General features: G+C 51.3%; 1 protein-coding gene across 3 annotated transcripts in view; it reads left to right on the top strand.

Moving 5' to 3' along the window:
• Kiaa1755 (KIAA1755 ortholog) overlaps positions 1-13282 on the top strand; it is a 38251-nt gene that overhangs the window by 5087 nt on the left and 19882 nt on the right. The window contains exons 2-6 of one of the 3 annotated variants that reach the window (XM_040732840.1): positions 4872-5072; positions 8204-9173; positions 9279-9536; positions 9975-10145; positions 12533-12656. In XM_040732840.1, the coding sequence (XP_040588774.1) occupies positions 4872-5072; positions 8204-9173; positions 9279-9536; positions 9975-10145; positions 12533-12656 (1724 nt within the window). Of the gene's footprint in view, positions 1-4871; positions 5073-8203; positions 9537-9974; positions 10146-12532; positions 12657-13282 lie in introns of all 3 variants that reach the window. The other 2 variants (XM_013122495.3, XM_040732839.1) reach the window with 2 other exon arrangements.

Genomic DNA, 13282 nt, shown 5'->3' with positions numbered 1-13282 from the left:
GAACCGAGGTCTGTACACAGCGGGCAAGTGCTCCCCACACCCGAGCTGTGGCTCAACTTAGGACCCTGCCCACACCAGCCCTTCCTACTCCTTTCCCTTCCCAGGAGGAGGAGGAGGAGGAAGCAGCCCTGCCAAATCTTGGTCCCGAGGAGTCAGTGGGAAGATCTGGACCTTTAAGACAGCCCAGCCCACATCTCAGAAGAACAGCTAACAACATCTGGCGAGACCATTTAAAAACGGAGCCAGCCTTAAACACACATGATCACACTTTTATGTTTTCCCCCTGGTTATGAAAGCTACACTCACTGTTTCCAGAATGTTTGGAAAATATAGCAAGCTCAGAAGAAAATTAAAAGACCACTTTGTGAGGCCCCTGCCCCTCGATGCCTCCAGGGCAACTTTGCTTAATGCCCGCTTGGGCTTTGTTTGGACCTAGTCCCATTCTGGGGCCATACCATATGGAAAATTTTCCTTAAAAGCATTTGCAATCAAGCTTAGTTTTAGAAATGAAGCTGTTGACTAAGAGAGAGTCTCTTTGTGGGGGTGACAGAACTCCTGTATATTGAGCTGGGTAATGGTTGTAAGGATCAGTGCCTAGGTAAAAACATATTCATCTGCGTACTTTGTATTTGCTGACTTTGCTTGATAAAATTCACATTTGGGATGACAACAGTTCACTCACTGCAAAGATGCTCTGATATATGCGTACAGGTCACATCAGTGTGCACACCTGCGATCCCTGCACTTAGAACGCAGAGGTAGGAATTGGAGACCAGCCTGAGCTACATAGTGAGTTTGAGATTAGTCTTAGCTTCTGGTGAGATCCTATCCTAAAAGACCCAGGTTTGGAGGCATGGCTCAGTGGTGAAGGTCAGGGGCTGTGGTTGTAACTCTCATTGGCACGCACAGACCCTGGGTTCCACCAGCTCTTCAAAAAGAAAATGAGGGCTTCGTTTCATATATCCATCCCTGGCTGGTGTGCTGGGCTCTTTCTCTGTTGCAAAGAGAGCTGGTCCTGCCTCCCTCCTTTTCAGCACCCATCTATGCCAGGCTCCTGTGAGGAGCAATAGACTGCTGGCTGGGCTGCCTTACTGGGAAGGAATGGAAACCTGTCTATCAAGTTTCACAGCGATCATTTAGAGCCTGGCAGCAGCACTTGGACTCCTGTGGTCCAGGACTGGGCTGCTCAGTTCATTTGTGATGGCAAGAGGCCAGCATTCCTCCTTGCAGCCTCGGGGGCCATTCCACTGTGTTCTTCCTGAATTCTTGGACAGTTCTGAGTCCCAGGAGTCAAGCCTGTGTTAGGGAATGAGCCACCAAGAGTGTAGCCTGTCCACTTGTCGAAATTTCCCACTGTCCAGCCACATCTGAAGATGGCTAACGTGTATGGCAAGTGGAAGCAGCCTGTGCAATCCAACGGAGGCTCAGTGAGCAAGCTTTGCCTTCCTTCTTGTGGTTTCTTTAGGCACCACCAGAATCCAAGACAGACCACCATGAAAGGAGTGGATCCCAGACTAAGCAGGGAGCCAGTGGCTGGAGGCTGGGCAGGGAACGAGCTGTTTTCACCGCCTTGGGTCTGGGTTGGATTCACACTCTGTCTTTCTTCTTCTCCCTAAGACTCTGGGCAAGCTTGACTCCAACTCTTTACCAGCAAGATGGAGTGCACAGGCTTAGCAGTAGCGTCATTGTATGTGACACTGAGCAAGAGACTGTGAGTGTAGGGTCTCTTTCTCTCTCTCTCTCTCTCTCTCTCTCACACACACACACACACACACACACACTTTTGAGATAGGAACACAATTATGTACCTGTTATTGTTTGAATAGAAATGGCCCCAAAGACTAATGTGTTTGAATGCTTGGCCCATAGGGAGTGACACCATTAGGAGGTGTGGCTTTGTTGTAGCAAGTGTGGTCTTGTTGGAGGAAGTGTGTCACTGTGGAGGTGGACTTTGAGGTCTTGTATATGTTCAAGCCAGGCCCAGTGTGGCAGTCTCTCCCTGCTGCTTATAGATCAAGATGTAGAACTCTCACCTCTTTCTCCAGCACCGTGTCTGCCTACATTGCCATTATATTCCACTATGATGATAATGAACTAAACCTCTGAACTGTAAGCCAGCCCCAGTTAAATGTGTTCCTTTATAGGAGTTGCCATGGTCATGGCGTCTCTTCACAGCAGCAGAAACCCTAACTAAGCCTGGGCGTGAGTGTTGACACACACCTTTAATCCCAGCACTCAAGAGGCAGAGGCATGTGGATCTCTTTGAGTTTGAGGCCAGCCTGGTCTTCAGAGCAAGTTCTAGGACAAGTTCCAAGCTACACAGAGAAACCTTCTCAAAAAACCAAAAAAGAAAGAAAGCTTAACTAGCAAAGTACCTTTATGCAGAGTGGGTATATATGTGTCTTAGTTAGGATTTACCATTGCTGTGAAGAGATACTATGACCACAGCAACTCTTATATGCAAAATAAAAACTGAGGTGACTCACAGTTCAGAGGTTCAGTCCAGTTATGATCATGAAGGAGGGCATGGTGGCATGCAGGCAGATGTGGTGCTGGAGTGGAGACAGCTTTACATCTCGACTCAGAGGCAACAGGAAGTCAACTACTGTCACCCTGAGTGAAGCTTGAGAAAAAGACCTCAAAGCCCGCCCCCACAATGACACACTTCTTTCAATAAGGCCACACCTCCTAATAGTGACACTCCTTTTGGGGGCCATTGTCTCTCAAACCACCACAACGTGAAAAACAGAACAACAGCTTTCATAGTACAGATGCTGAATATCATGAGTAATTGCATTTCCAAAAACGAAGCCAGCAGCACAGCTAATGATGAGGCCCAGACAGAGCAGGTCCCTAGTCAAGGCCTCAGAAGGAGGCAGAAGCCATGTAAGCTGGTGTCCCAGCATGGACAGGGTGGAGAAGGCATGAAAGTATGCAGCCCAGCAGACTCACTGTGTTTGGGTCCTTGGATGGCATTTGTGATCTTTCTCCCACTGTCCCCAGGTTGGTGGGAGTCATAGCTACTTTTCTATTGTTGTAAAGATGCCACGATGAAGGAAACTCATAAAGAAAGGGTTTATTTGAGACTTACAGTTCCAGAGGATTAGAGTCTATGGCCATCAGGCAGGAAGGAATGGATCTGGAGCTGAGAGTTAGTTTGCATCTTATCTACAAGCACAAGGCAGAGTATGCTAACTGGGAATGGCTTTAGCCATTGAAACCTCAAACTCCATCTCCAGTGTCACACCTCCTCCAACAAGGCCACACCTCCTAATCCTTCCCAAACAGTTCCACCAACTGGGGACAAGTAGTCATTCTCACTCGGACTATGGCAGTGGGAACAGGGGGTGGCTGGTGGGTGAGACTGGGGCCACTAGTAAGGCCAGCAGTGAACCCCTCCCTGTTCTACCACACCAAGGATCCTTCCCCCAGCCCATTCCCACGCCACAGCTCACAGGGTGCCAGCATTGTGACCCATTCTCCAGCAGAGTGCAACTATAAGCATGAGTTCTTTCTCTCGTTTGCTAATTCTGCCAGCATTAGGGGTGTTCTGCTCTGGGGAGACTACAAATGGGAAGGACCAGGGCCTCTGGCTTTGGAATCTGGTGGAGAGCAAGCCATGCCTTCTCCCCTGCCTCAGAGTCCCTGCTTTCTTGCCTTCTGTTCCTCTTTGCCTGTATTCACAGGCTGTGGAGATTTGAATGTGGGCACCTTTGGGGACTGTCCTTTCCACCCCCACTTGCCATTTGGGGGCCAGAAGTCAGTGTGGGAACTTCTCTGAGAGGGTGCCAGAGGAGGGGACATCTCTCTGGAGAGAGGCAGAGGTGAAGCCAGAGTGCAGGCAAGGGCTGGCCTGAGTCTTGAGTTAAAGGAAGAAGGAGTTTCCAGATGAGGTGAGAGGGAAAGAGGCAGGCAGGCAGGTGTTTGAGAGGAAGGGACAGCACTGACAAAGGTTGGAGGTAAGATTCCCCCTCCTATGGCGGAGGCATAGACAGAGGCAGTGGGGCTGATGGAGGCTGGCGTCAAGCAAAGGGGGAGCCCTTGAGGGATGTTGAGCAGGGGCCTGATGTGTTTGAGAAAGGCTGATCTGGGGTCCTGGTGGAGGAGTTCGGAAGACTAAAGGCAGAGAAAGAGGTTGCATGAAATTGATGCAAGAACTTGGCAGGGAAGGCATCATAGGTGGGTGAGCTAGAAAGGGAGGGGGTCATTGTGGCATGGCTGAAGGCTGTTGGGGGTGGGGGATCAGGAAGACAGCCGCAGAAGGAATGCTGCCTTGGAGTCTTGTTGTGGGAATTCATTCCGCCCATAGCTTTGGGGTACCGGCCTTAGGGCATGATCTGGGATGCTATGTGAGGGACGGATAACCCTGAGAGGAAGCAGGATCGTGCTCGCTTGCTTGGGCTTGGGCTCAGCATGGTTGGACACCAATTGGTGGAGAGGCTGCATGGAGTCAGCGGTGGCTGGATCAATGGCAGCTTCTGCTTTGTTCTGTATTTCCATAGCACCCTTAATAAATCGGTTTTTATTATCTCTGTGAGTTCATGTACCATCTGACACCCAATATGGGGCACAAACCCACAACCCTGAGATTAAGAGTCTCATGTTCTACCGACTGAGCTAGCCAGATGGGATGAATTCCCACAACAGAATCTGGCCGGGTTGTGGGGCTATCACTGGATAAAGGTGGGGAAGTCGGGGAAGTACATACAGGGTTGAGAAGTTCCTAGGTTAGGCTGGAGTGAAGTGAGGGTGTAGCCCTGGCCATTGGAGTCAGTAAGGCCTCACTCACAGGAGTCCTGGAGGTCATAGGAGTGGTCACCGCTCCTATCCTCACTGCTACTATAACTGCTCTCCCTCCCTGTTGTTCCCAGCAGGACCCTTCAGCCCTTGACATGGCCATCCAGCATGCCCTGGCAGGCCTCTATCCACCTTTTGAAGCCACTGCCCCTACTGTCCTGGGCCAAGTGTTCCGGCTACTGGACTCCGACTTCCGGGGAGATGGGCTGAGCTTCCTCCTGGATTTCCTCATCCCTGCCAAGCGCCTGTGTGAGCAAGTGCGGGAAGCAGCCTGTGTAAGTTGGGGACATCTTGTGGCTGCCATACAAACTCTCCCAGAAGGTCAGAGGACTGGAATTGGGAATGGAGGAGGTGGGCAAGGTGTGTCTCCCCAACAAGAAATATGGTGACTGAGGGGAGGCTTCCCAAGAACCACTGCTTATCCAAAGGGAAATGCCACCTGTCCATAGAGAAAGAGGGTTACCTGACTCATGGCCCTCTTACACTAGGGGCCAATGACATTTATATTCTATCATCAGGGAGGAAATACAGATGTGCAAGAACCTGGCCCTGGGGACCTGCCTGGGTGTTGGTACCATCTGGTTCTGGCCCTGGTGAGGTTGCTTTCACAGAGGCAACAGAGAATGTTCCAGAGCTTTCCTGAAGACACTCTCACTTTTATCCCTGAAAACCTCTTGAGATTTCAGGGAGGCAACTCCTTGGGTGAAGTGGAAAGGAAAGTGTTTCAGGCAATAGAGGAAAACAACTTAGCCCCCACTCAGGCCATGAGTTTACCCAGTCAACCCACTGGAAGACACACGCTGCTTCCTGCTTCTCCCAGTTGGCCAGCATCCACAGCAGCTCTCAGGAAGGATCTTGATTGGCCAGATTGTGGTCATATGTCCATGGATGGGCTGTTGACCAGAGGAGTTGGGTATTGTGGTTCTCTCTCTCTCTCTCTCTCTCTCTCTCTCTCTCTCTCTCTCTCTCTCTCTCTCTCTCTCTCTCTCTCTCTCTCTCTCTCTCTCCTGCTTTAGGAAAACAATGGAGAGATCACCAATGAGTCAAAGTTCTGATTCCCTCCACCCTCCTCCCTCAGGGATTTGCCAATGCCCCTGAGCTACTTTTAGTTACCCTGAAACTACTGCCACCCGGCATCAAGAGCCACACAGCCTATCTTAGGACCCACAGCACCAGGTGGGAAAGCCACCATGTCAACTGGTCCTGGACCGGAACAGTAGAATGCAGTGTCTCCCAGAGCCTTTGCCGCTGGCCTCGCCATGACCCCCTAACTTTGTTTCATGAAGATCCTCCTCCCCACCTCTTTTTTCCTCTTTCTGACAAGCCACACAACTGTCACTTTGTTTGGCTGCTCAAAACACATTTGCAGGGCTGGAAATGTAGCCCAGTTGGTAGAGTGCTTGCTGAATATGCACAAACCCCTGGGCTTGGATCCATTCACATAAATGGCATGATGATGCTTGCCCTGTGATGCCAGCCCTCAGCAGGTAGGAAGAAGCAGTTGGATGAGACATTCAAGTCATCTTCAACTACATGGTGAAATCTAAGCCAGCCTGTGCTTCATGAGACCCTGTCTTAAAAGAAAGAAAAGAAAGTCAAAACCACTTGCCCTGTCCTCCTCTTTCTCCATGGCGAATTCACAGCCTTTATTTTTAATTATAGGCACATTTGATTTGACTGTCATGGATAAATTCATGTCACCTCAGACAGGAGCAAAGAGGGACTCACAGTAGGTCCTTTGAGGTCAGGTTCTCTGTTTCAAACCAAGACTTGATCACTCATGTTACCTCTTTGAGAAGCAGCATCACCACCCCGACTCCCATGGCTAAGAGAAAGAGACTATGATGACAGAATGTAAAAATGGTGGTGGCCTTTTTAGGGTCATCTGGCAAGACTGTGGCAGGGTCAAGTCTCCTGACTTTCCATTCAAAACTGTTTCTGTGTCATTTTAACAGTTCGACTTGGGACTGAGGAGGTGACTCAGTTGTTAAAAGCTCTTGCGACACAAGCCTGGTGACTTGAATTTGATGCCTGAAACCCATGTAAAGATGGAGGGACCAAACCCTGGCCACTAAGTTTTTCCCTGACATGGGCACGGCCTGCTATGCACACACATCCACACACTCTTTTTCAAAGGGCAGGTATTTTAAAAAGGAGTGAATTCAGTTTCTCTGAACACTTCCCAAGCATTGTGTTTTTTTTTTTTTTTGCATCTGTCTTAGTTTGGGTTTTTATTGAGGATACTGGGTTCAGTCCATTTATGATCAAACAAAACTTAAGTCCAAAAGGATCGAAGACCTCAACATAAATCCAACCACACTGAAACTCTTAGAAGAGAAAGTGGGAGATACTCCTCAACGAATTGGTACAGGAGACCACTTCCTGAACATAATACCAGTAGCACAGACACTGACATCGACAATTAACAAATGGGACCTCCTAAGAAGCTTCTGTAAGGCAAAGGACACAGTCAACAAGACAAAAAGGCAGCTCACAGGATGGGAAAAGATATTCACTAACCCCATATCTGACAGAGGGCTGATCTCCAAAATTTACAAAGAACTCAAGAAGCAAGTCTCCAAAACACCAAAGGATCCAATTAAAAAGTGGGGTACAGAACTAAATAGAGTCCTTACATCTTGACTCAGAGACAACAGGAAGTCGACTGACTGTCACCTTGAGTGAACCTTGAGAAAAAGACCTCAAAGCCCCCACAATGACACACTCCCAATAGAAAGTGTGACCCGGATTAAAGGTGTGCCCTCCAGCCTCAAGGCCTGGGATTAGACACATGTGTCATCCAAGCCTTCTCCAATAAGACCACACTTCCTCCAACAATGCCACACTTCCTAATAGCGCCACTCCCTCTGAGCGTATGGGGGCCAATACATTCAAACTACCACAGCACCCATACTCAATCTATCTCATGTCAGCCTAGGAATACTGCTGTATTTTATTTATGTAACTCCAATTTGCACATAAAGAACTCAGATCTCAGAGCAGAACAGTAATGTGTATAAACAACCCATTTAGACCTCTGATACTTGCCTTCCTGGCTTTAAAGGGAGGGGAGGATACGGCTCCAGCTGGGTTAGGAGAAGTTTGGGGTAGATGGGGAGGAGAGGGTCATGAGCCAAGCAGGGTTGCCATGGAAGGTACCTGCTGATTAACTAATGTACCTGGAGCACCAGACTTTTCTTCAGGCCAGGAGGCTGGCAAGCATCTTCAAAGCCAATGCCAAGGGTAGGAACAAGTGGTCCCACATACCCTGACAGCAAAGGCCTCCCCAGTACCTGGCTCTGGGCATCTCTCTTGCCTTTGCCTATTCCCTGGATGTTTGAGGTCCCATGTGGGAAAGGGAAGGGAGCCTGGAGCCTGTGCCTCTGACGTCGCCTTCTCTCTGCAGGCTCTCTATACCCACTGCCTCTTCCTGCATGAGGGCTGGCCACTGTGTCTTCGGGATGAGGTTGTGGTCCACCTGGCACCCCTCAACCCACTCCTGCTGCGTCAGGGCGACTTCTACCTTCAAGTGGAGTCCCAGGAGGAGCAGTCTGTCCACATGACACTCAAATATCTCTCCTCAGACCTCCGCAAGGTGGACAACAAGTCTATTCCTGAGACCTCCTATTCTCTGATTTTCACCCCAGAATGGCTGGAAGCTATTAACAGTGACTTTGAGGGACGTCCCTTACACAACTGTCTGGTGGCTTCAGAAAATGGGATCACATCTGTGCCTTGGACCAGGATTACCAGTCCAGAGTTTATAGATGACAAACCTCCAGTAGTGAATGTCCCTTCCTCAGATGGGGACTCCTGTCCACTAGAGGCCCTCCATCTGGGCAGCTTCCAGGAGCCATACCAGGCCAGCTCTCTGGGTAGCGAGGGGTCTGCGGCCCAGGGCTGGGCTAAGGATAAAGGGAAGTTGTCTAGAGACAAGTATCCTGGGCTCATCAAGGTGGCACCAGCAAGGCCAGGGCAGATGCCCTTTAGGATGGACAGTGAGGCCAACCAGGGCCTGGAGGGGGACTATGTGGCTCTCCTGGGCTTTCCCCAACAGTGTAGAATGGGGTCTCCAGACAGGGAGGTCGCAACACTCAGTGTGGACACTCAGGGATCACAGGAGGAGATATCCAGAACTAAGGGGGTACCTATACCCAGAACTAGGGAGGCACCTCTGCTTGGAAGGGTTCTACATCCCCCAGGGCCTGATGAGGGACCTCCCTTGGGAAGACTGGCATGCATGAAGCCAGCAGATTCAGGAGAGACACCCAGCAGCAGGAACTCAAGAAGAAAGTCTAGACACAAAGCATCTGCCCACACTGGTGCCCTGCAGAAGCCGCTGAACTGTACCTCTGGCCTGGGAGAAGATACTGAAGGTAAGCTAGCAGTCTCTAAGATGCAAAGGACTTTGGGAACGCCATCAGCCATGGTCCAGCTCAGGCCTGGGCCAAGACAAACATTCTCTCTGCTCCTGTCCTCAGCTGCCCCTGCAGCCCTAGCTTCCGAGACAAAGACAGAGGAGACCACACCAGAACACAACAGAGCTTCCAAGCCCGAGGCTTTTTTCTGTAGGAACACCTCCGTTTGTGGGTCCCTGGCTCCTGGGCTCCAGTTCTCCTTCTTGAAATGTCAGAGGGCACCCCTCTTGCCCCCAGAGAAAGTCCTACTCCAGCATGTCAAGAAGGCCCTGAACCCCCTCAATTCTCTGCAGCCTTGTGGAACCAAGGCCCCAGGGAAAGGTAAGAGCCCACACTCAGCAGGGCAAGAACCTGACTTATCTGGTGGAGGAGGCTCTGGCCATGAGAAACAGGGGCCATATGGTTGTCACAGTCTCAGGGGGCTAAGGAGGTCTCCCCAGTGTAGAACTGAGCAAGGCTATTCATTAGGTCTGTTTGGGTTTATGTTCCAGCTTAACCTCATGCAGTGTGACCTTGGCCAGACACTTAACCTCTCTGAGTTCAGACCTCCTTCTCTGCTGGAGGGTGGGTGGCGGTGTCTTTTACATCACAGAGTTGCTCTGATGGTTCAAAGACAAACCAGAAAGAAGGGACTTAGCATCACCTGGAAGAGAGCAGATCATGCTACAAGCTGTATTATCGTTTGGGTGGAAGACAAAACACTGTCCCTGGGAAAGTCTCCTCCTGTCTGACAGCCCTGGCTTTGTTGTTTTTCCCCAGATGGAACAGCTCTCCCCAGAACATCTGGCTCAGCCCCACTGTCTGGGGAGCTGACTGGCTTCCGGAAAGATTCTTCAGGTCCCTCAGGAGGAGGACTTAGCCTGGAGGAGTGTTCCAGGATTGGGACTCTGGGAGTCAAGCTTCTCCACTCCAGGATAGCCTGCGTGCCAGGTTCTGGGGTTCAGGGGAGAGTGGAGGGGGCAGAGCATACTCAGCTGCGGGTGGGTGAAGAGGGGGAAGGCCCAGTAGGCTGCAACGTTTCCAGCAAAAGGCTTGGATTAGAGGAAAGCCATTCCTAGGTATCCATCCACCCATCTGTCCACCCATCCAATCATCTATCCATCCATTCATCCAGACTTCAATGAGGAAGCCAAGGTGTGTTTCAGGCTTCCTCAAAGCTGAGCTTGAGACAAAGATTCTTGGGAAAGCCCCATGAGAATGGGACAGAGCAAAGCAGAGGAAGGGACAAGCAGGGTGGTGCCAGGCCCCGGGGAGGTATGGGTTATACCAGCTGGCTGGCTCAGGCGTGGGGTCAGTATTTAACATCTGGGCCTGTTAGACATTAGCTGCAGGCTGATCCTGGGTGTGTCAGTCATTACTAACGGCAGGCTGATCCTGGAATGGGTTGTGGGGTGAGCCAATAAGCTAGTACAGCTAAGGGCAATTCTTCAGGGAAGGAAGCATCTATAAGCCTCTGTTAATAGTTCTTCCGGCCTCTGGTGAACAAGCAAGTGCCACACCCACCAAGAGGCTTTGGACCAGACATTGACAGCTTCCATGCTGTGAGTGTCTTACTCTAGATTCCTAGCTTTTCTTTAACTGTTTCCCCAGCCCTAGACACAGCACTGTGGATTGTTAGGAAATGAGTCTACGTGGCTCCTGCACCCACACTACTTTATTTTAGCATCAGAGAAACGTCAAGGAAAGTGTCTAGAAAATGGGAAAACAGATAGTGCCCCTGGCCCAGGCTTCCAGTAAGACAAACCAGGAAAGCTTAGGGGTTAACCTCTGAAATGTTGGGAGCAGCATTTCAGAAACAGGAAACAGCAATGCAAAGGCCAGGAGCAGTAAGGACCCTGATGCCTTGGGGACTCACTGTCCTGCCACCCTGCTATCTCGGACTCCACATCTCCCCGGTCCCAGATCCCTGCGGATCCCTGAGGCGCCATCTGCAGGTGTCCCAGTCATCTGCTGATGCTTTGTTGAATTTTCCAGTAGCTATAGGAGCCTCCTGCCCTCCCACCTGATGTTCCTATCTCCTTGTGACATGGGTCACCCAGCATGCCCCTAGCAGAAAGTTTTTTGGGGGCTAGAGATGGTGTTTCTGGCACTGCCCACCAGGCAAGGGCAGTGTTTGGGACACAGAGAGCTCCTTGCTCCAATGAAGAGCAAATCAGGTGGACAAGAATGCCTCCTGTGTGGATGCTGCCTGTTGCCCTGTTCCTGACCCAGGCAGCTTTTGGTGGGCAGGCAGAGCCAGGCTCTGGTCACATGGTTGCCGTGTCCCAGGGCACCGAGCATCTGACCCTTTTGAACTTGGTCCCAGGGACTGGCTCCATCTGTACTGCTTGGGAGCCAGGGAGAAGACGCAAGCTGCGGCACTGGTTCCGTCTCACTCTGCAAACTCCCAGGCTTACAGGTTTGGGCTGCCTTGCTCTAACATCCATGTGCTGGCCACCTCCTCAGGCATCCATCCATGCTCTGATGCTGTCCTGAGCCAATCCCAGGAGGCGGTGGAGTTGCCGGGGCAGCTTCCTGCAGGACCCCGGGCTGGGGAATATGGAAGTGATGCCTTGGTCAGAGCATCGGACAGAGAGGATCTCAATAGCTGGAGACAGGAGGGTGGGGCACACCAGACAAACAGAGCTGGATGAAGGAAGGTCCTGCCAGCTAGGCTGACTTCCTGGGCCATGAGCCCTGGGGGATGACAGTAAGACACATGCCCCCCCTTCCTAGAAGAGGAAATGGTCGGTCAAGAGTAAACAGCTGGAGAAGAAATCACAAGCCCAGCCTGCTGTAGCCTGTGTGAGATGGTGACAGAGTCCAGTTGCCACGAATGTACTCACTGCTCCTGGTCGAGCGCTGGACACTCTCCGGAACTGAGGCCCTTAGTCCCCAAAGAAACCTCACCTACCCAGAACTGAATTTGCCATCTGTCTGTCTCATCAGATAGATGAAATTAAAGCTCGGAGAAGCATAGACTTACAGGGACACACAGCAGGTCAGGATGTGAATGTGTTTGTGTGACCCCGGAGCTCACCGCACCAGCTGTACTTCCTGGGGTGCACACACTACAGTATGGAGCATGTACCGTACAGGGACAACCCCGCATAGTGAGCTAACTGTGCTGGAGAAGAATTCAGAGAGACTTTTCTCCAGAAGGCTTTGAAGCTGGGCCTTTGGAGGATGAATAGGAGTTTGGGAGTCACAGAAGGAAGAGAAGAAAGGGCATTCCAGGCAGAAAGATCAGTGGAGGCAAAGGCTTGGAGAGTCACAGAGGAGGCTCCCATGGAGGGTCCCCCAGAATTGTCATTGCTCTTGTGTCTTCTCTCCTTCAGGTGGTAGGGACAGAGTGGGGCGGCCTCTGCTTCTGGTGTCGACCATGCACGAGGCCTGGAAGGTACCGTGGTGTACTGCTTTGGAGGTCACGGAGTTGCTGTCCTACTTATGCAGTGTTCCTAGGTAAGGGGACGTTATCATACCGTGACTCCTCAGCCAGGTGTGTAGTGAAGAGGCCCCAGGTCCTTCCATCCGCCAGGTGTTCACAGAGCCAGCCACAGCTGGGAGTTGGGTGACAGACGGGCTCTGTCCCTTCAGCCGGGGCCCTCCTGGGTTGGTGGGAGAGAGGGAAAGCGTGCATGGAACATCCCACAGACATGCAGCGGGAACCCACCGCTGTGGCCTGACAGTGCACCCGAGTCATAGAATGGCTAGACGAGCTGTTGAAGGCGTTCGCTCAGCTCGTCCCCAGCACGTCTCACTCAGTGGGCCTGAGAATCTGCATTTCTGGTAAGGCGCCTGGCGACTCCGGTGTGGCTGAGTGGGAGACTGACCTTCGAGAAGCACTGTTGTAGTGCAGAAAAGCCGAGATGGTTCGTTTCAGCCGGGAAGCCAGGGAAGGTTTCTCCGGGGCGGTGGCATCTTAGATAGAAATGCTGTTGAGTAAATAAGAGACAAGGAGAGAGCGAGTGAGTGGGTGAACGAGAGGCTTAAAGAACAGGGTTTGGGGCCACAGCTCAGTCAGCAGAGCATTTGCCTTGTAAGCAAGGCCACCTGAGCTCTAACTCAAGAAACCCCGGCCACGTGCG

This window comes from Mesocricetus auratus, unplaced genomic scaffold (assembly GCF_017639785.1).
Source record: "Mesocricetus auratus isolate SY011 unplaced genomic scaffold, BCM_Maur_2.0 Super-Scaffold_100028, whole genome shotgun sequence".
Lineage (NCBI taxonomy): Eukaryota > Metazoa > Chordata > Mammalia > Rodentia > Cricetidae > Mesocricetus > Mesocricetus auratus.
Note: the sequence above shows the minus strand (reverse complement) of the source record. Positions and strands in the feature narration are given on the sequence as shown.